Source organism: Anopheles marshallii, chromosome 3, assembly GCF_943734725.1.
Source record: "Anopheles marshallii chromosome 3, idAnoMarsDA_429_01, whole genome shotgun sequence".
Taxonomy (NCBI): domain Eukaryota; kingdom Metazoa; phylum Arthropoda; class Insecta; order Diptera; family Culicidae; genus Anopheles; species Anopheles marshallii.
The window spans coordinates 82,780,287-82,801,190 of record NC_071327.1 but is presented as its reverse complement, the minus strand read 5'-3'; the positions used below and the strand labels follow the sequence as shown (position 1 = coordinate 82,801,190).

Here is a 20,904-nt window from a genome sequence, read left to right as displayed (position 1 = left end):
ACACCCCGAGCTGCATGATGACTAGCCCCTTTTTTGGGGAGCATAAAAGAAATCTTGAAAGTTCATCTCCTCGACCTCGTTCACCGATGCATTCGAAGGGTGCCATCCCCTACCGATGGAATGCTGACACCGTCATCAACCTCAATAAAACATACCAATAACGACGATGCTCTTCACATTCCGACGGCGGGCCCATTCGCAATTGCACGACTCCTCATATATTTTCAACGGGTTGTCGAATTCGACAGAGGGAAAAAATGTTCCCCAACAAACAAATCAACCGTTGCGAGCCACGAATGCAAATTGTGAATCATACCAACAATAAACACGATGATTCCCAAAAGTCCCTAAAAGGGCATGTTCATGAGGACTTGCCTTTGAGGACGTAAAAGTGATGAGCGTCTTTTTTTAGCAATAAGGTACCATACCGTTACATACGAGATGTCATCCAAGTCTTCAAGATGTCCGATTTCATCCAAATGCTGATGCCTACCTTTCTTCGTTGCATTTTATGCAAATGAGCGAACTTGCATTAGAGGTCTCGGACAGCAGCTCGCACGCATCTTGGAGAAATGTGTGTTTGCTTTCGAAATTGACACCACCCTAGGAAATGAGTGGATAGGCTCTTCGCACCCTTAAGTAATGCTTACACAGCAATCCACAACGCTTTAACGATATACCCGCACCATGCAGGTGCATTTCAGTGTCAGATTACGTGACAACGTGTCCGCTCCAACGGGGTTCCAGCAAAGCCAAACGTAAAGTGGATACGCCCCGGCGGAACCCGATCAGAACCTGTTGACCATCGAAAACCATTTCCATTCTAAATGCATCGCCTTGATCGATACCTTCGATATATACACAATGCACTTATTGATGCTGTCACCGCGCTTAGGATAGTTCGAAGCGAAACCGTAGCACAACAACTTCGCTATCCACGGACGTCTTTTACAGCGTCCCATTTCCCAAGAACGGAAGAATAGCCAGTTATCTTTGTACAAGCGTACCTCTGCAAACGCCATGGAAACAAACGCAACCATTTTGGGGTGGTGTTTTGGTGTCCAACAGTGTTATCAAACCGTTTGGAAGTTCTCTTTCATTCGACTGCCGGCAACGACACCGTTCACACCCGAATGCTAAGTGTCCGGGGGGTTCAGTGGGTTGTTTTATCGCCGTTTTACACCACATTTAGACAAACGATAGACACACGAATTTCAACACCATTTCCAGTGTCGCTTTTATCGTGCACTGTGTTTAAAATTCGGTTCTTCATCGGGAAGAGCTTATGGCTTTGCGCTTTGTATAGGTTAATTGGGCAGCTAATGGCTAGATAGGGTTATGCTAGAAAGAGGTTATGTACACTAGGAGCTACTGGTAGCACGCGTGCATTCAGACAACGAGGAAATAGATGAGCTATCGAAATAGTCTGTCATTACATCCAATCAGCTTGTCCTTAACGTGGATTTATGAAACGGGTTTATAATCCGCTTAAAATTCGTCATCAACCGCCAAATCAGATTCCAGTGTGGAAACTCATCGCACACTGGAAAATGAAAATGTTCCCATCCTATATCGAATGAAGCCATCTAATGCAGCGTCCTCCCAGCGTCCAGCAATCATCCCCCAAGTGATCCTCCTGATAACATACTCCACCCATCGTATTCATCATCCCAAAAGGAAGTGTCCAGCTGTGGTCAGTGTAAGGTGATGAAGAGAACTAGACCACATTTCATTATGCTTCCTCCAGTTGTTTTTTTTTGCGCTGCGTAACTGTTCTGCTCTCTTTTGATTCCTGGTTTTGGCCAAACGTCAATCGAGCGTGGACCGGAGCGTGTTCCACATTAAAGAACGGATGGTCGTGGTCAGAAACAGGTTAAACAACCTTGATGGCTGGTTATGCGGCGTGTTATCTCAATGCTCGGTGGTGACGCTGCTGTTGATGACGCTCCACTTTGATCGTAACTGTAAAAACCTGTACAACTTCTTGACAACGATAGCACGTCGGGTGCACACAAAGCCTGACGAACTCCGCCGTAGCGAGAAGAACAATGCAAACCAAAAGGGCACGTCCAGCACGTTGTTGTGGAAGGAACAGTAATTAATTCTTCATCGTATTTCGGTGTAAGTGTGGCAATACACGCGATCGTGTGAGAGATAGCAGCCGTAAAGGAACTGAAGGTTTCTTCAAAAGGTTCCTCAGGGATGCCCTCACCCCTGAAGACCTGTTGGCAGACGGACCAGTGATCTCCAGTGATATTTATAGAACCTGATCCAACGGCAATTACAAGAGAATAGTTCGCCAAATAATTTTTGTGTCTGCGGTTACGATCGTTGGGAAGCCTTCTCAAAGCTCCAATAGAACCACCACATTTTGACAACCGTTGAGGGTTGCCAGGCTACAGGAAATAGCGGTTGTGCGATTATGCTAAAATTCGATCCACTACAGCAGCCCCGATGATCGATGGGAAAATCGTGTCTGCACAGTCTACACGCCATCTCGACCAAGTTAATTTTATGCTAAACATAATGATTTCCCTGCAGACCTTTTTTTGTTGTTTCACTACAGTAGCTATGGGAAGATTGCACCACTCATTATATCTCCATGCCTTTTAATCCCTATTGGGATTAGCAGAACTCGCACTTGTTCTCGGCGATGAGGCACGCCATTTCTCTCGAACGCATTAATTGTAGAAAGTTTGCGTTCGGTTCCTGCATCTTCAACGTTGACCTCAAACGTCACCCAGCCTGGAGAACTCTAACGAGATCGAATTTGCATTCCTGCTTCAAGGTACCAACGGAAACGCGAAGAACCGCTGGTGGAGTGGCCGACAACCTAACGGTCAATGATCGCGCGCGTTCCGCCACGATAAGACGCTCTCTTTCCTCCGCAACCGGTTTATCAAATTAGCCACGCCTGTCACTGCAGACACCCCCTGCCAGTTGCGCTATCCTGCGTTCGGTCGGTTTCTACGATCTCGCGCCACGGATCTGCGATCTTATTTTACGATCGGTGTCGGGAATGCAAAGCCATTAAAAATAAAAAACAAACTTGCATGACACGGAGACCAAGATGCGAGCGTAGGGGAAGGGATAAAACTGCAACTTAAATTCTGAAATGGAGCAATTTAAGGCGCACCCGGTCTTGGCGGATCAAGTCACACAGCACAACCACATTTACACACACGCAACCACACCAGCTCACCAGCGTTTGACACGCATCGATCACTTACAGTAAGCCACAAGCCGCGGGGCACTCCCTAAACTGCACAGGAATTTCTCGGATCAAAGTTGAGCTCACGTACCGCGTTTGAGGTTATAAACCGCATCGCGATCATACAATCTCGGGTCCTCAACTGCGCTCAATTTGGCTGCGCAAACACCGTACACCTTTTTCCACACCACACTCGCGAAACAAAGTGCCGCGATCGAGTAAGGAAACTACGATCATCACGGGACACTGCGTCACGCGACCGTCGGAGATCGCGGTTGCCCAGCTTTTGTTTTGAGTGGAGCAATGCGTGCAACTCGCAAGCCAGCGCCACTCGATCTCCAGAGGAAAGAGCCTCGATTGCAACGACTAGTCGTCTCTTGCGCACTGTCTGAACGATCGCGCTCTGCCGTGAGAGTCTTTGGAGTTCTGATGCGTGAGTGCCAATTTCTCTGAAACCTGTTTTACTACGTGCCTGCCTTTCGAATTTCGGTTCTATGCATGGGAAGGGAGGGCACCATTGAACCAGAGAGTACGACCTTGCGGACAGCAAGGATGTCCGGCAGATGACACGTGAACCGGAGTTCGCGTCTCGCCGCACCTGCTCAAGGACGTTAACGGTTTTCCGCAGTTGTAACAACTGGCGCTAAAAAGGCAACCAAGCTGCAAGATAATACGACGGTACAAACAGCACACCTTTCATTTAGGAGGTTTGATCACATAACAACATTTATTCGACAGCCAATGTACATCGCTTTAGTTCCAGCCGAAGAAGTTTTGGAAGCGGGTGATGATCTGATCTACGTCGACGCCGAAGGCGCGCAGCTGACCGGAGAAGCGGGTGACATCTGGGTTCGTGAGGAGACTGGTGAAGCCAGAGCGACGGGCCTGGACCATGCGGTACAGCTCACCGAACTCGCTGGCCGGGTTGGCGATGAAAGTGCGGGCCAGAGCCTCGGCGCCCTCCAGATTGGTGACGGCACGGATCTCGTCCATCATCGCGTTCCAGGAGCGGGAAGCCGGCGACTTGGCGTTGGCCGAGCGGGTGATCGGGGTCAGACCGAGCATGGCGGCAATGCCGTTCAGGTAGTCGCGGATGCTAACGCCACGGACTTCCGTCCAGGCGCTGATCTCCTGCAGCTCTGGGGTGCTAATCAGCACACGCCACGCAGCATCGGTCTCGCCCGACTGCAGGAAGCTCCAGATCTCGCCGACCTGGGCGTCGGTCTGCACATAGCGTTGGTAGATCGTGCGCACCTCATCCATGTTCAGGAAGGGGAGCAGCTGATCAACCTCAGCGCGCAGGTTTTGCCCGAAGGCAGCACCGAACAGGGCCAGCAAGATGAAGAATTTCTGAGAAAGGATTCGCAAATGTTAGACCTGACGCACAGATATAGCATTGTTTCCCGCTGCTTACCATTTTGTTAGACGAGGCTGAAGAACTACTCTGAATGCAAGCGCAAATGAAAGGTGACGCTGGGATAGACGAATCTCCTATTTATACCGGAATCGATCGCGCCCTACCTAAGCGACGCTTGACGATAAGAACGTTTATGGAGAACGCTACCGTATTGCAATATTGTCGATAACATCATGTTACGATAACCGACGACAAGTGGGCTTGGTTTGTCTATGGAATAACAAGAAAGGGCAAAGCAAAAGAAACAAAACAAAATATCAATCGAATAGCAAACAAGAGAAATCCATTCGCACTGTTTGATTATTAACATCGCGGCGACACCGATTGGCCGTACTGATTTATTGTTTGCTGTTGTTCAATGCACCAATGTTCACCGAATGCAGTTGTTTCAACAATTGCCATATTTTGCACGCATGCACTCAGCATCGCGATTCGTCTAAATTATGCATTCTTTCACATCTAACCAACCCGCACGCACTTTGCACGCACTGTTGCCAACAGGGTAGCGTGGCCGAGCGGTCTAAGGCGCTGGTTTAAGGCACCAGTCACTTCGGTGGCGTGGGTTCGAATCCCACCGCTGCCAGCTTATATATTTTCCTGCCTACGAACAACAACCCCAATATTTAATATTCTCATTATAGACAAATTCGTTAAAAGAAAACGTACAAAACAGTCTTTGTTTGGAGCTCTATGAGTCCATTGGTCCCGCGATTGGATTACAAATTTAAAATTAGGTATTGAAGTGTTACAGTATTGACGCAATTTTAGCACAATTAGTAACTTCCGAAAAACATTCTGTTGCTGCGTTAACATTGTATGTGAGTAACTTTAAATACAGCACCGCTCCTCGAGAACCTTGAACTCTACAAAACGGGGACTTTACGTCCTCGTTACCTTTGGACTTTACATGAAACTGATTGCATGTGAGGGGTGGTGCACTGATATGACGTAGATGCCATCTGCTTAATCCAATAAGCAAATGTGTAAATTTACGAACCGATTAAAGACCTCCCCGGAGTTGTCGTCAAAGCTAACGTGATATTATACTACGGCAATGGTGGGTGCAACAACCAAACTTGCGATAGCGCACCGGCATGATTGATGGGTACCGCAGTAGGATAACCAAAACATCAGACAAGCAGCATGCCCAACAGCACCACCTGTAAAGCTCACCAAAGAAAGGATTGATATCGCTACATATCAACGTAATCGACAACAACGATCGTTGTCGTTGCGCTTATCAGTAGCCAGAGCGTGGTATAAAAGCTGCCTCATGTTCAGCGGTTGTTCAGATTCAGTTGACACTCGAGTTCTATCTGAGACTGTGCGAAAATGAAATTCTTCATCTTGCTGGCCCTGTTCGGTGCTGCCTTCGGGCAGAACCTGCGCGCTGAGGTTGATCAGCTGCTCCCCTTCCTGAACATGGATGAGGTGCGCACGATCTACCAACGCTATGTGCAGACCGACGCCCAGGTCGGCGAGATCTGGAGCTTCCTGCAGTCGGGCGAGACCGATGCTGCGTGGCGTGTGCTGATCAGCACCCCAGAGCTGCAGGAGATCAGCGCCTGGACGGAAGTCCGTGGCGTTAGCATCCGCGACTACCTGAACGGCATTGCCGCCATGCTCGGTCTGACCCCGATCACCCGCTCGGCCAACGCCAAGTCGCCGGCTTCCCGCTCCTGGAACGCGATGATGGACGAGATCCGTGCCGTCACCAATCTGGAGGGCGCCGAGGCTCTGGCCCGCACTTTCATCGCCAACCCGGCCAGCGAGTTCGGTGAGCTGTACCGCATGGTACAGGCCCGTCGCTCCGGCTTCACCAGTCTCCTTACGAACCCAGATGTCACCCGCTTCTCCGGTCAGCTGCGCGCCTTCGGCGTCGACGTAGATCAGATCATCACCCGCTTCCAAAACTTCTTCGGCTGGAACTAAGACACACGATTACCGGACATCTGCCTGGATGAAATAAATTAAATAGAATTTGATATAAAACTTCTTCCCTTTGCGCCGATCATTATGATTTCCGTTCGTCGTCTTCGCGGGGGAACACGCTCCGTTACGCACATGTAAACAAAACTCGGTTTGACAGCTGGTCGTCGTCGGAATCCGGTCCGATGCACAAGTGGTCGGCTCGGAACTTTTCGGATCTGTCGGCGGATGCGCAGAATCCGCCACAATGCTAGATCACCAGCGCGAACGTAGGGCGCAGGGTATATTTAGAGTTTCCCTCCCCTTAACCGAGACGATCGAGAATGAGCTGTTCTTGCCGCAGTTTTCGACCAGCTTGCGCTCCGGCGGTATCGAGCGTGGATCCGCGATCAGGTTCGCTTTGTGCCTGGCTGCGTGCGTGTTGATGTGAGTGTGTGTGTGATAGAGAGCGTACCCATTCACGGTTGCCGTACAGTACAGCGACGACAACGACGACGACGAACAAAAATGTGTCCGATGTGCAAGTTCTGACGCTTGCAAAAGTGAAAAATTCCTTTCCGATTTCGATAACTCTGCTCTCTTTCTCGCACATGCCCAGTGGTTCGATGAGTACTGCCCGAAAGCAACAAAGTGTTCCAGTGCAATAGAGATCATACCCATCCACCCAGAACAAATCGTAGTAAGCGATAGTGCTTCGATGCTAGTCATTCGATCGAGAGTGTACATACGTGAATAATATACGTGATTTTGTTTTCTGACGTTCGAGCGTTCCGTTTGCAACTTTAAAATGGGCAATCAGCCCACTAAACATACGACAGCGAAACCCAAGAAAGCAGTACACTGGAAGTCGGCAGGTAGGTCTTCTCCGAATGAGCCACGGGAGCCTTAGCTTGCTTCGATACAAGCTCAATCCGTCAGCTCGAACGCAACCGAACGGGGTTTGGATTTTCAGTTGAACGTCTATTTTTAGCCGGTTCGTTCTTCGAGCAACGAGATACGCGCCCATTCATCTGCCTTTCCGTTCCTCTTGTATTCGTGGCCGATCGTCTATGGTTGCGGTTCTTGTTTCTCTCCCTGCTAAACCGTTGACCTCACTGCCAGAACGTGTAATTCGAATAATTTGCCTGGTTTTCTCGTCTCATCTCGCGTTTCGCGATATCATTTCGAATTGTCTCGATGCGATGCTGTTGTTGCCATTTGTTATTTTTAATTCATCTCTCTATGTCTCCCGTTCTCGCTCTCCGCATTACAGAACCACCGGCACCACCTGGAAAGCCGGCACTCGTTCCAGGATCGCCATCTTCCGCACCGGACATCGTAACCATCCGTTGGAGTCGTCCGACCACTGATGGAGGCTCGCCAATTCTCGGGTACGTGGTGGAACAGAGACGGACCGGTTCACCACACTGGGTCCGTACCTGTCCATCGCTTGTGCAGCAGACAGAACTGTCCCTGAGCGGCCTAGAACCCGGTTGGCGGTATCAGTTCCGCGTGATGGCAGAGAACATCGTCGGACAATCAGAAAGCAGCGAGTTATCCGACCCGCTCACCGTAACTCTGCAGCGAAATGCCATCTCAGCTCCACGGTTCGCACACGAGCTGTTCGATGCGACCGCCGTCGAGAACGAAAAGGTAGAGTTCCGTGTACAGGTGGTTGGCACACCAGCGCCCCAAATCAGTTGGTTTAAGGATGGATTCGAGATCTACAGCAGTCGGCGGGCGAGAATCATCACCGAGGCAGACGTCAGCGTGCTTGTCATACATCAAACAGCACTAACGGACGAGGGGGAGATTAAGTGCGCGGCTACGAACCGTGCTGGTCACACCGTAACCCGTTGTCAGCTTACAATCGACGCGTTTCCGAAAATACGTCTGCCACGTCAGTACGAAGATGGGCTGCTAATAGAGGCGGAAGAGGTCGTGCGTATGAAGGTGGGTCTGGCAGGACGTCCGCCACCGTCCGTAGAGTGGAACCACAACGGCGAACCGTTGGAGAATGATAGCCGGCACGAGATCGTGACCACGGATAAGAACTCAACGCTCAAGATCACCAGCACCAAGCGTGCCGATCGTGGCGAATACCACATACGTGCCCTCAACAAGTTGGGCGACGATAATGCTTCCTTCCTGGTGACGGTTACAGCTCGACCAGAGCCTCCCGGACGTGTTTCGGTGGCCATCTCTTATGGCAAAACCGCCACAATCAGTTGGTCCGCGCCGGAAGACGATGGTGGGTGCAAGATCGGTAACTACATCATTGAGTACTACCGGGTTGGCTGGGATGTGTGGCTTAAGGCGGCCACCTGCCGTCAGCTGACAACCACTTTGAGCGATCTCATCGAAGGCTCTCAATATCGGTTTCGCGTGAAGGCGGAAAATCCGTACGGATTGAGCGATCCAAGTGAGGAGTCGGACGTCCTGTTTGTCCCTGATCCGCGACGAGGCATTACCGACGCAACGAAAATCCAACAACAACCATCCACCTTGCCACGCAAACGACGAGATCATTCTCAGTCGCCCCTTCGCGAACCGACCTCCAAGCCCAAGAAAGCGTTCACTCCGGAACCATACGGTCGGGACGAAATCATGCGCGAGATGTCCTACGGCACTCCGCTGGATCTTGGCATGGGGCACGGTTACACGAGTGCCGCTTCACCGGTTCCTGCTTTAGTCATCACGGAACCAGCCCCGCTAGCCGAACCAGAATCTGAGTCGGAATCTATCGGTCCCGGGACGAGTGTGGAACGTGCGCCTGTTGCGAATATGCCATCATCCCTCAAGGCAATGCAGAAGTTCTCCAAAGAACCGAGCCCACTATCGTTGAAGCTGTCCGATCGGGACCTGTCTTCCAACGGCAATAGCTCCGATCAGATGGGGTCTGGCTCTGTAAGCGGCGCCGAGCACCAATCCAACCAACAGCCAAGCCAGAAAGCGGCCATTCACAACAGCTCAGAGTTCATGTTGGTCCTCTACAACGAGCAGGAAGCGAAGAAATCCACACGTAAGTACATGGCAGTATGGTGCTCAGTGATGGTTGTTTATTCTTCCCAGATGGTTTTGAGTTTGTATTTTGTCTGTTGCAAACATTTTCCTTCGGTGCTCGCAATCAATGGATGCTCGTGTTGCGTGTTTATTGCGCTGAGGTACTGCGCAAAGATCACCGTGAATGGTCGATTCAGGCTAAAGAGGGCGCTGGGAAAGTAACAATTGCATTCCAATACCATTTTGTTTATGATCGTAGTTTTCCGCTAAAGGCAATAAGCTTTGGATTTTTTTGGGAGTCCAACTGCATCAGCGTTCCATCTTGTGTTGGATTAGACATAGTTCTAAAAGCAAAAAACAAAATCCAAACGATTTAATGTTTTGCTCACTTCAACCTATGATAAAGAAGGTCTTTTGTTTTTTTTTTGGTCGTGCGTGTGCTAACACCCTTCAAATGTTCGCATGAACGATCGACGGACGGGCGCTACAAAAAAAGCGAAAACAATAGAACCGTTTTCGGTTTCATCCGTTCGGCAATTTGTTGCCAGATGCGCCAGTGCGAAATAGAATTAATATTTATTACCTATTCTACACAACAACAAAATTAACTTACAAAACACCTCCACAAGGTATTTTGTCACCGCCATCAGGGTGATTTGATAGTAGCATGGGAAAGAAACTAAAAAACGTCACCAACAATGGGGTTTGCGTTAGGTAAGGGATTGTGTTCCGTTTATTGAGCGTAGATATTACCATAAAATGACCATCAAAATCGACACCTCACAATGCCGCTTCTATTGTTTTGGCTTCGGTTTTTTTTTTTTCTATCATCGTTTTGCTTTTTGTTGTTCACCATTCGTAGTACTCTGCACTCAGTCGGTGTTCGTCCCCGTCCACAAGCAATACGTTGTACAGCTAATTTATTTGTTACAGCAAGCAGTGCCGGCGGGTTAGTACAGTCCGGACCAGTGCCGACGGGTGTGGTGAAAACACCTTGGTTTCGCTGGAAATTTCATAAGGATAGGTACTTCATCGAACGACTTCTTACACGACGAGGTTACCCAGGTGCGGTATCACGCATGTCCTTTCGATGCTCCCGGGCCGGCTCCGGTAAGGTGTTCGACCCTGCCCGTAGACGAATCTTCAGCATACTGCTAGGTGGTAGAAGATTGATACCGACATGTTCAGCACGCTGCATGGATTCAATCGTATCACATTAACTAGTTCGCCTTGCGGAACTATGCTATGCTATGCCCGTCACACATTCGAGAGAGACCTGTTCGCTTAGATTTACCAGTTCTGTAGAATTCCATTGTTTTATGTCTAATTTAAAAGTGCAAAGAGTTGGTAACTGTATGCAGCACATTCAATTAACAAACATTTTTAACCACATGGCCATCATTTGTAATGCGCATATTACTGATTTTTTGACATGTCCTCATCCCATCACAGGTAATTCTACCTTCGACTTTGAGTTGGATGAGCTGGTGGCTCCTCCACCGCCCCTTTCACTATCGGCGCCGGAGCTCAACGTGGAACCTCCACCGGCACCGACCATGCGTGTTGGTGTCAGTTCGACGGAATTGCTCTACGAGCGTGCTATGGCACGCTTCTATCAAGCTGTGGCGTACGAAGAATCGGAGAATCAGCGTAAGGAAGCCGAACAGGAACAGGCGAACCGGCGTCGTCAAGCAATGGCCCAAGAGCAACCACAAGAAGAGAAAAACAATCCTGTTACCACCACATCAGTCAGCAATCGGCTGGCCGACCGTAGAAGCAGCCTGCGCAAACGACTTTCGGGCGATAAGGAGTCGATCGTGAAGCAGTCCAGTTTCGAGCAGGACCAAGTACTTCCGCAGCCACAAACCCAATCCCAACAACAACAGCATTCACATTCCACACTAACCGAGGAAACGATTGTCGAAGAACCGTCGCAAGGTGTGGAGCAGATAGAATCCTTTACCTCCCTACCGATCGGATACTCCGAAGGGGAGGAGTCGGTTTCGTCCTCGATGAACTCGATGATAGAGGAGCTGAAAAGGCGTGAACAGCAGCAAAAACTTCTCGAACAGCAGGTACTCGTCCTACCGAAGAGACGCGGCTTTATGGATGACGACGAAACAGATGAGGAACCTTACCATCCAGGTGGAGAGCGTATGCGGTCACCGTACCAAAACCCCGATCCAAGCCAAGCAATAGAAATCCTCACTAAACCGATGCCTCTGCCGGATCCAAACTTTGTACCAAAGCCCATTCTCAAGCGACCATCCACCGAGATACTGGCAAAGGCGGAACAAACTGCTACTAGACAATCGAACACCAATCTTCAAGTTGGTACACCTCAATCACCAAAACAACCGACTCCTGAACGAGAGAAATCTCCGGTGAAAATACCTTCTCCGCCTCCAAAGCCGGAGGAAAAGCTACAATCAGCAGAGCCACAGGAAGAACCACATCCGGACGAGGAGTACCCTCTTGTACAGAAACAACCTCCAGAGGGCCAGGAGATCGAGCGTGCGATCGTCTCCGAAGCGGCTCGTCAGCGCCGCCACGAATCGCGTCAGAACTCCATCGAAGAGTCCCGTGCGGTGGCCGACTTCTACAGCGATATGGTACAACAGATCGAAAGCTCGAAAAAACCGCGCAAACTGCCGCTTTACATGAGCCCGGACGAGGTACGGCGGCTGAACGAACGTGAGTACTCGCGAAATTCTTCGCGAGCTGGCTCACGATCGCCACTACCACTGGAAGATATGTATCTACTGCGCGGACGTACTTCACGGTCACCTTCACTATCTACCGATCATCCGATCGTTGTGCAGCGCGGCAATAAACCAGCCCGAGAAAGCAAAATCTTGCGGCAACGATCAGCTTCCATCGAAAGCGATGCTACCGCTAGACCACCGTCCGTTGCGAGAGACACTATGGGCAGTCCAGTGCCGCTTCGGGATGAAGAAAATGGACGGGTCAGTAGACCAGCGGAGAAGAAACGTGGTCCAATGACTGGTGCTGCTGTTAGAAATCGTTCCAGATCGAATTCAGCCATCAGAGCGGGCGCTCAGACTACGGCAGCTACGAAAGTGACATTACCTACAGCAGCTCCTTTGCCGAACACCAACTCCAGAAGCATCGCGAATAAACAACCGACTCCAGAACCGGAACCTCCAAAAACCAAGCCCCTCATCACCACCCCAGAACCGATCGAGCCGGAACCAAAGATTCCCGTTGTCCTAGAGCAGGAAGATATTAAGCCTACCGTATCCTACCTGACGGATGTGGCATTGTTCGTGATTGCTTGTTGGTTGTATTTGTTCAAAAACCCGAAACTAGCCATCCCCGTCATCCTGCTGATCATGTATCGACACATCCGGGAAGCGATCAAGGACAAGATTCCGGCCTGGATGCGACGAACCGAGGTGACCAGCTGAGACAGCCGAAGCGCATCTCGAACACCGCACCAACCTTCCCGATAAAGACATTGTTTCGCCTGCCCCAGACATCGCGTCAGAGGGCATGGGTTTGTTTTTAGTGTTCCGTAGCCAGCACCACCAGTTGGGGACCAGCCAAGTAGTCGGCTTTTAATGCCGGTTCCGTGTTCAGCACCGTGTTTGCGATCTTTTGCTGCACCCCTGCACTTGGTGTGTATGTACTTATTCTGCAGTGCATCATCAGAACTGCACATAATCACAAAACCGAGGGCACAGACATCTCGTCAACGATTGGCCATCTCGATCTCTGTCACTCATCACCCCCCCAAAAAAAAAGATAAACATTTACGCTTAAATTAATATTACACGACATTAAATGATGGGCATGCGATGCACACTCACTGACACGCATACTTCATCTGTATTGCACTTGGGAGTGGGATAAACCCTCAACCACAGGATCGTGCTTATCCCCGGACGCAACCGGATCAACGTACCGTGTCATCGCAGCGCAAGTGCACCGACTGTCCCGAGTATGCTCACAAAGGCACACACACACACACACACACTCCACATGATTATTTTTGTTACCTCAAATTGTTGCACTTTCACATGGTGAATCCGTTTCATTCATTGTGAACCACGGGTTCGTGTTGTTCTCTTTATTTTGTCGCCATTGATTGCTACCATTTTGCTGGGTGGAGCAAATGGCGACGCCTTACACAATTCCCGCTACCACCAGCTAGCTGTTTACCATATTTGTATTTTGTATCGTTTACGTTAAGTATGGATGTGTATGTATATACGTTTTTGAAAAAGCGAATCGATAAAATCGTAAAAATAAACATGATAAAAAAAATCGTTCTCAAAAACTAACTCCAGTTAGTAATCTTATTAGCAATCTATAAAACACTGAGAAACTAGTGAAATTTCTGTACATACAAAATTTCGGTCGGGAAGCCAAAGAAAGGCGAGAAAAAAGATTTTTCCCATACCGGGAATCGAACCCGGGCCTTCTGGGTGAAAGCCAGATATCCTAGCCACTAGACCATATGGGATACGTACACAAAGTAGCATATGTTTCAAACACAATGCGTTCTTATAAAACTATTCGTGTATTGCGCAGGACCTTCAGGAAGCATAATTGAAAATGCATATCAATGCAACACTTCCATCGCCCTTTATTTTTCTGTGAATCCTTCAGTGTGCCGTGAATGAATAGACACTTGCGCCTAAATGTAGGCAGTGAAACGAACCGCAGCACGCGGAAAGCTTCACGACTACACTGCGCCTCTTCGGAAAGCTTCATTGTAAGCTTTTGTTCGGCATACCTCCCTAAAGCGAACAGAAACAAATTCTTTACCCGTAATTGTCGATGGAAAAAAGTAAACGCATCACCTTTACTTAATAGTCGATATATTTGTAACAGTAATACAACCTTTATTTGTTGTAAAAATATGTTCTGTTCCCTTACCCCATCGAACTTATATGCATTTGTAAGCAACCAAACATACGATTTTACCTACTGAATGACGTATTCGATACGATCAATTGCGCTGTACGGTTTTGTAGGGCATTCAGTGACTGTGTGTCTGCATTATTTCAAATTTGTTTAACTAACACTTAATACATTGCCTATTTTCACTCGGTGCGTTTGATCTACCTTAAGTTGCTGGGTAGGGATATGACTTTCCTTCATCACCACCCTGTTTCCTGTCGTATCACGGTGAATCAGCTTCTATTTACACGCCAGCAGGACATTTCACCATATTGAGAGAGTGACAAACCGACCGGTGATGCAGAAGCAGCTTGGCTATCACCGGTCACCGGTCGATCCGTGCAGTGCGGTTAGTACGTCGGACACGTCTTATCTTACGGGCTAGTAAAAATTGTTTTTTGGGGGAAAAAATGTCCCTAACCCCTCACTTGCGGCTAGGGACAGCTATCACAATCGGGTTGCTCGGGATGTGTACACCCAACGAGCGCTTCACATCTTCTCAAGCGACTCCCACCACCCTCGCAACTATGCACACGGTACTGTCCCATCAATGACATAGCGGGTGTGGGATCGTTCGGTGCAGTTCCTGCCAGTTCTAAGCCGATCCGATCAGAAACCACGGTAACACCACGGTGACGGCAATGGCCGCAACACACGTCACACACACGACGATCATGTTGGACACGGCACCCGCTTGCTGTTGCTTGGTCCGATGCATCTCACTGTCGGTGATCAGTAGTTGATCTTCGTACGGATCTTTGGTGAACTCGAGCACCTCCACATCGTACCGAAACTTCACCTTCGATGACTCCCGGCGCCAGAACAGATGGCCCGAGTCCCGCCGGTCCAAACACCAGACGGGTTCTTGTGGGGGAATTGCTGCAACGGAGGCGGGAAACGGCATTCGTTAGACGGTTTACGACGACAGGGTTGTAACATTAACCTACCTGAGATAGTCATGCTTTCCTTCCGTCGTGCAATGCTCGAACTCGAACCGCTCACAGCGCAACGTCCAATAATCCACACCACAGCACGCAGTAGCTATCGCGATAGCGATGTTATCGATTCCGGCGATTCCAGCCTAATGACGGTTCGTGTCGGTTCTAAGCAGCACACTCGATCGACCTTTGTGCACGCGTTTCGCGAAAATACACAAAAAATTCCACCCCCGTCAGTTCACTTGAGCACCGCGGGTGGATTTCCTGCCACTTCAAGCCGTCTGACGTCTGTGACGTTTAGGGGATGGGGGTGGGTTACGATAAATCCACGCCCGGTCGGGGTGCCGTTTGCGGGCTGCTCAAATTGCAATTTGCTGATAGTGACGATAGTGACGGGGACGGGCCTGTGTGCGGCCGAAAAAATTCTCCCACAGGGACGGAAAGATAGTGTGCGCCCCCGATCGAGCTCACTCCTTGGGACCGAGACGTACTAGATGACTTTCAACTTCAGGGCCGTTGGTATATTTCTGCGGAAAGAAACCATGAAATGAAAGAGGAAAGGTGAAAAAAAACTCCCATCAATATACGCCGTAATCTCGATGTTTGGTGGGGGTTGTTTTGGTGTTTTTGAGTTTTGTTTTTAAGCGAGACTGGTTCCATTTTTCATCAGCATTTTACCCACCACATGGTGGAGGTTTTCTGTTCAATGCTCTTGATGCTTCCCCACATTGCATGTCACCGCATGTTTATCAATGAGCGCCTTTGGAAAATATTTAGTTCACCAACAGGGAGTAAAGATCTGTTTACTTTCCTCTCGCCTAGCGTCCTTTGCATGCTACTGGAGAATGAAAACTGCGCTAAACTGCGGATTGGGGGAAAGTAAACAAACATTCGCAAAGAAGCGTTTCGAAATCCATCAAACTCTACCGCGACGCAGTGTTTATACGGTGCTTCAAGTTCGCTGCTTGATTAATGAGCGTTCTAGCAGAAGTGCTCAGTTACAGTTTAATGATGTGCTGGAGATACGATATAAACTCCTGACAAGCAAAACAGCTCCGACTGTCTGCCCAAAACCCAAAGACATCTGACCAAATAAACATGGCTGCGCGTCATCCCGCCTCTTACCCCTTTTGCCAACGACACACACACACACACAGCGAACTCTGTCATTTCATCAAAGCACTAGTTGTGCTAGCACTTCCGGCATGGCGGCCAACAATGGCCGGGCTCGGTAACCGTGCGTGGAAAGTATTACATATGATAAAACCGCGCAAAGAACCAACCCATTGGCGCATAAATACACTGCGCAGTTCGCAAAAGAAAACCGGGAGGCTGAAAAGACGCAATAGACGACCCCGAATGTCGCGGGGGGGCGCTACTGCCTTCGCTACGTCTTCCCTAGTGTTTCCATGTCAAAGATGAAACGAGTCGGACAGCTTTTGTAGTTATCGTTATCGAGCTATTAATAGAGTGGAAAATATTATTGGCGCTTGTTATGTGACTCGCGAAGGGAAGAGAGGGAGCACTTGCAGTGGTGGAAGGGAGGTTGGAGAGAACAATGTCATTTCTGGCGCGTTTCGGAAGATATTTCAACGTCTTGAAGCTGTAAAATGAAGCTGATAAAACCATCTTTGCAGCATGCAGTTGGCTTCGAAAAGATGCACATCCCGTATTGTCTAGTGGTTAGGATATCCGGCTCTCACCCGGAAGGCCCGGGTTCGATTCCCGGTACGGGAAAACAACTTTTTTTATTCGATAGACAAATATATAGGACAAATAGCTACCAGGGAAATGACATACCAATCGGGTGTTTTACCCAAATAATTCCAATTGCTCGAGGACGCGCCTGGAAACTGAAGAACAAAATTTGCCACAAAACAACAGCACCGCTGTTTTCAAGTGGGTTACGTTATTTCCCATGCTCAAATCCCCAACACCGCCTGCCCGCCCCTTCCTCTTATCGATTCCCAGAAACACAAATGCACCGCGTACTGCAGCTGTATTGCATTTTCATTGTCACGACTTATCGCAGCGTCTATTGATAAAGAGCTTGATTGCGCTTAGAAGAAGTAGCGAAAAAAGCGTTTGCGAAAGTACACGAAACGAAATATTGCTATGCACGCCGCCGGGGTTGGGTTGGATTTGTTTCAATTTGTTTTAGGGCCAACGAACACGACAGAAGCGCTTCTTCGTGACAGCGTTTTATGTTTAGAAACGCCCGGCGCTTTCTTTTTCACTGCTTAGTGACGGCTTTTTTGTACGGCGATAAACACAGCCCCCTTTGATGGACATTCGTGCAGGTCAGGGTTGAACACGTCGATTCGGTTCATATCATGGATTATTGACCAGGCGGACGGGGTGTCTGCCGTCAATTGGAAACCCTTTTCCGGTGTCGAAGAGTTCGGGCTCTTTCGATTGCGAGGGCAGGTCGAGCGAAGTCATCGAACGCTAAACTAACGTGGCATTTGGGTGCAACTGTGGTGTGGTGTGGTTTTTTTTTCCACACTGAGACCCTGTCCGGTCGTTCAGCACAGGTCACAGGCGGCCGTTGGAAATCGCTTCGCTCAGCGTAATTGAGCTCAATTGGTGCGATGGCCGGCACATGGAACGGCACGTTTGCTGGTATGCCCTTCAGGTCGCCGACTACCGGATCGATCAACCACAGCGATACTCGGACGATCGTGGCCGCTTCCGATTAATTTTGCGTAGTACGCCACAACTGACCCAGATCCAGCTGAGCAATGCTGTTATAGCAACCAGAGCGCTAAGAGCTGGGACAACACCAAATGAGATATGATGTTCGCATGAGGTTTTACAAACACGAACAATCTGTTTTGGAAGCGAGTGTTTTGCGCAGCATATCGCATCCAAGAAACGCCAGGGATTTAAGGGCCCATTTTGCAAAACACCCTTTCCACGTGTTGGCTTGCTGAACTGGGAACGAGGACGGAAAGTGGCGAAACGACTTTCAACCAAACCAACTCGGTACGTATGAGGAGCACCGTGATTTATACCGCCATCGCGTATATTCGCCTCTCGACCGTACCATCTGTACCAGCTGTTTATTTAACACTGTGGTCCAGTGGTCATCGAGATCACCTCACTCGCACACAACCTCCCGATGGTCCGACGAGCTGATCAATGCCCGTGCCATACCAAACAACACCGACGGACGGACGTTGTTAATTACGAATTGCAAACGCGTACGTGTGCCCCCGCGGAATGTTGGTTGATAAAAATGTGCATAAACACGAGCAGCACTCCGGTTTGTGTCTGTTTTGTTACGTAAATACGCACACATGTGCGGTGCGCGACGTGATAAGGTTGACACACTACACAGTCAGCAGGATCCATTTAATTGCCCAGGCATCTCGCTCATTCGCGCGGAGTGTGTGAGTGTTCGTGGGTGCTTGTGTGGTTAGTTTTATCATTCCAGATGAAGGTCACAAGACTTACTGCTACGCAAATGTAATTCGCATTCTAGTGCATATTCCGCAAATGTCACTGTGAACTGGGAAGTTGCGAAGCACGAAGTTCCAGATAACGTTCATGTCTACGACTTTTGATCTACAATATAGCGGATTCTGGAAAACTCAAATAACATTCACATTCAAAGTCAGTGCCGTTTGCCCACTCACATCACACTGATGTTACTCCGAAATTGTATCTTTCTAACACCGACGACCTACAGCACCACTTCCGACACGTCATTACTTAATTTGTATTCACTGGAAGTTGAGCCCTCGCCTCTGTAATTCACCTGTACGATCACCTTTCGATCATCCGATTTCAACCACACCGGGATGATACTGCTCTCAGATGAAGCCAAACGTCTCGAAACGGGCAAAGTTTATCAATGACAGCACCTGAACACAGCCAAACCTTCCAGACAGCCGCGCCGAACGACGCGTCGCACACTTTTGCGCGCGGTTTGCCCCGCAGCACGCTTTGTGCGGCCGCGAACGGGTCGGTTCGGTTGCGGCTCCATCGCTTACGTCACGCAGCGATATATTGCGTGTCACTCACACTAGAAAACGGCTTTATTTACCTTCGTTTTTATTCAGCGCGCGGTCGAGCGAGGGAACAACTGTTTGAATGTGCGTGTACAAAGGCGTGCGCGTTGGATTTGGTTTGTTTTGTTGCGTTTGGTGTTTGGCTTTTTGGGGTGTTTATTTTGTTTTCAATCTCCCCCACACACACTGCTGCTAATGACTGCGGTTCGTCAGCTGGAATGGAACCGATGCGCACAGACAACGCGAGATCACATTACGGACGGGCTCACTGCAGCCAACCGAACCTGCCGGAGTTGGGTTTGCTGAAAACCGGTTTTCCTACTCGCTGCTCCCAAAACTCTCACCCGTAATCACAATCTTTGCTGGAGTTTTCCTTCCAACCTTTCTTGCCAGCTTTCAGCGTTTTGCAAACGGTAGGCAACCAAAGGGCAGGTCACGCTGACAAGCCTCGTGCACTTGAGCACCTTCTTACGGCAACGGGCACCTGCACGGGGTAAGGGTTGAGTTTCAAATTTGCATTTGCAGACACGCACTTGCACTGCCGGTTCGATAGGTCACAGTGGTTCCGTATTGTCGCTGCTTTCATCACGGTTCAGGGGTGTTTAAAAATCGATTAGTAAATCGACCACGGTGCAACAATTTTCCCGTCCCCACCGCACCTTTCACCTTTTACCTCGTGCTCGTGCTTTTTAATTACTGCGTGACACAAACCCACATTGAAATTTCACAACTACGCACTTGCAACTTTGCTAGCACTTGAAGAATCTGCATCCACAGCCACACTGTTTCGCGTTCACGTCCCAACGGCTTCACAAAGCGAAATGTCCGACCCGATTACGTTCAACTCGCTGGGGAGCTGTGCTACCATGGAGAGCGTTTCGGCGTGTGTCACTGTGAGCGTGCGTATTTTTTCTGCGCATCACAGCGTGCTCGTCGTCGAACACGAACGCCAAACACGACCCATACCTCGCCCTTCATGGCGAGGCTGACTCGCAATCATACCACCGCCACGTTGGTGTGGTGATCGTGAGCAGCGGTGTTCGATCGATCGCCACACAAAGGGCCGCATGCGAATTGCATCGCATGAAGGGCACGTGCATCGCGAAGGGCAATCCGCTACCATCGATCGCTGACGATACGATCTGGCCCCGGCGATCGCGGTGATCGAATTTGGAAAGTTGATGCTATCACACCAGTCCGTGGATATGGACGGACAATCAGTCAGTTTACTTTGTTAGTTGAAAATGGCAACACTGCCAAACGGGAGTGTTGCTTAAGTGGTTGAGAGCAATTGACACAGTGGTGGCCATAATTGTTAGCACAGGTAGCGGAGAACCCAATGTCCGGCATTCGGTGTATCGGTGAAGGTCTGGACCTGTCGTTTATCAACCTCTCATTAGCAGTAACACGAGAAGTGACGGCACACTTTCCAAAGCTTGACCATCCACAGTGAAGATCTTGATAATATCACAAACGTTATCTACCTCT

At 49.3% G+C, this 20,904-nt stretch overlaps 4 protein-coding genes and 3 non-coding genes across 7 annotated transcripts; 4 read left to right on the top strand and 3 right to left on the bottom strand.

Moving 5' to 3' along the window:
* Positions 1–3,964: 3,964 nt before the first annotated feature.
* Positions 3,965–5,441, bottom strand: LOC128713261 (protein G12-like). The gene is made up of 2 exons (XM_053808118.1): positions 5,421–5,441; positions 3,965–4,561 (listed from the first exon to the last, which is right to left on the bottom strand). The coding sequence occupies exons 1-2, from the start codon at positions 5,439–5,441 to the stop codon at positions 3,965–3,967; spliced, it is 618 nt and encodes a 205-aa protein (XP_053664093.1).
* On the top strand, positions 5,130–5,211 carry Trnal-aag (transfer RNA leucine (anticodon AAG)). The gene has a single exon. It is a non-coding gene; the product is annotated as a tRNA-Leu (tRNA).
* A 519-nt stretch (positions 5,442–5,960) lies between the features above and the next one.
* Positions 5,961–6,560, top strand: LOC128714721 (protein G12-like). The gene has a single exon (XM_053809600.1). It carries the CDS (start codon positions 5,961–5,963, stop codon positions 6,558–6,560), a length of 600 nt encoding a protein of 199 aa, XP_053665575.1.
* A 784-nt stretch (positions 6,561–7,344) lies between these two features.
* On the top strand, positions 7,345–12,967 carry LOC128712212 (titin). Its single transcript, XM_053807108.1, has 4 exons — positions 7,345–7,411; positions 7,810–9,558; positions 10,473–10,697; positions 10,992–12,967. The coding sequence occupies exons 1-4, from the start codon at positions 7,345–7,347 to the stop codon at positions 12,965–12,967; spliced, it is 4,017 nt and encodes a 1,338-aa protein (XP_053663083.1).
* A 986-nt stretch (positions 12,968–13,953) lies between these two features.
* Positions 13,954–14,025, bottom strand: Trnae-uuc (transfer RNA glutamic acid (anticodon UUC)). Its single transcript has one exon. It is a non-coding gene; the product is annotated as a tRNA-Glu (tRNA).
* A 1,035-nt stretch (positions 14,026–15,060) lies between these two features.
* On the bottom strand, positions 15,061–20,394 carry LOC128713260 (uncharacterized). Its single transcript, XM_053808117.1, has 3 exons — positions 20,383–20,394; positions 15,413–15,506; positions 15,061–15,344 (listed from the first exon to the last, which is right to left on the bottom strand). The coding sequence occupies exons 1-3, from the start codon at positions 20,392–20,394 to the stop codon at positions 15,061–15,063; spliced, it is 390 nt and encodes a 129-aa protein (XP_053664092.1).
* On the top strand, positions 17,069–17,140 carry Trnae-cuc (transfer RNA glutamic acid (anticodon CUC)). Its single transcript has one exon. It is a non-coding gene; the product is annotated as a tRNA-Glu (tRNA).
* Positions 20,395–20,904: the final 510 nt, after the last annotated feature.

What these genes read in the sequence shown, in the direction of transcription:
- LOC128713261 (XM_053808118.1), bottom strand. Translation starts at nt 5,441, where the DNA reads ATGTTAACGCAGCAACAGAAT. An exon ending in TGTTAACGCAGCAACAGAAT is followed by an intron (nt 4,562 to 5,420) that starts GTTTTTCGGAAG and finishes ATCCTTTCTCAG; the next exon opens with AAATTCTTCATCTTGCTGGC.
- LOC128712212 (XM_053807108.1), top strand. Translation starts at nt 7,345, where the DNA reads ATGGGCAATCAGCCCACTAAACATACGACAGCGAAACCCAAGAAAGCA. An exon ending in AGTACACTGGAAGTCGGCAG is followed by an intron (nt 7,412 to 7,809) that starts GTAGGTCTTCTC and finishes TCCGCATTACAG; the next exon opens with AACCACCGGCACCACCTGGA. An exon ending in AATCTTCAGCATACTGCTAG is followed by an intron (nt 10,698 to 10,991) that starts GTGGTAGAAGAT and finishes ATCCCATCACAG; the next exon opens with GTAATTCTACCTTCGACTTT.
- LOC128713260 (XM_053808117.1), bottom strand. An exon ending in GGAAAGCATGACTATCTCAG is followed by an intron (nt 15,345 to 15,412) that starts GTAGGTTAATGT and finishes CCTCCGTTGCAG; the next exon opens with CAATTCCCCCACAAGAACCC.
- LOC128714721 (XM_053809600.1), top strand. Translation starts at nt 5,961, where the DNA reads ATGAAATTCTTCATCTTGCTGGCCCTGTTCGGTGCTGCCTTCGGGCAG.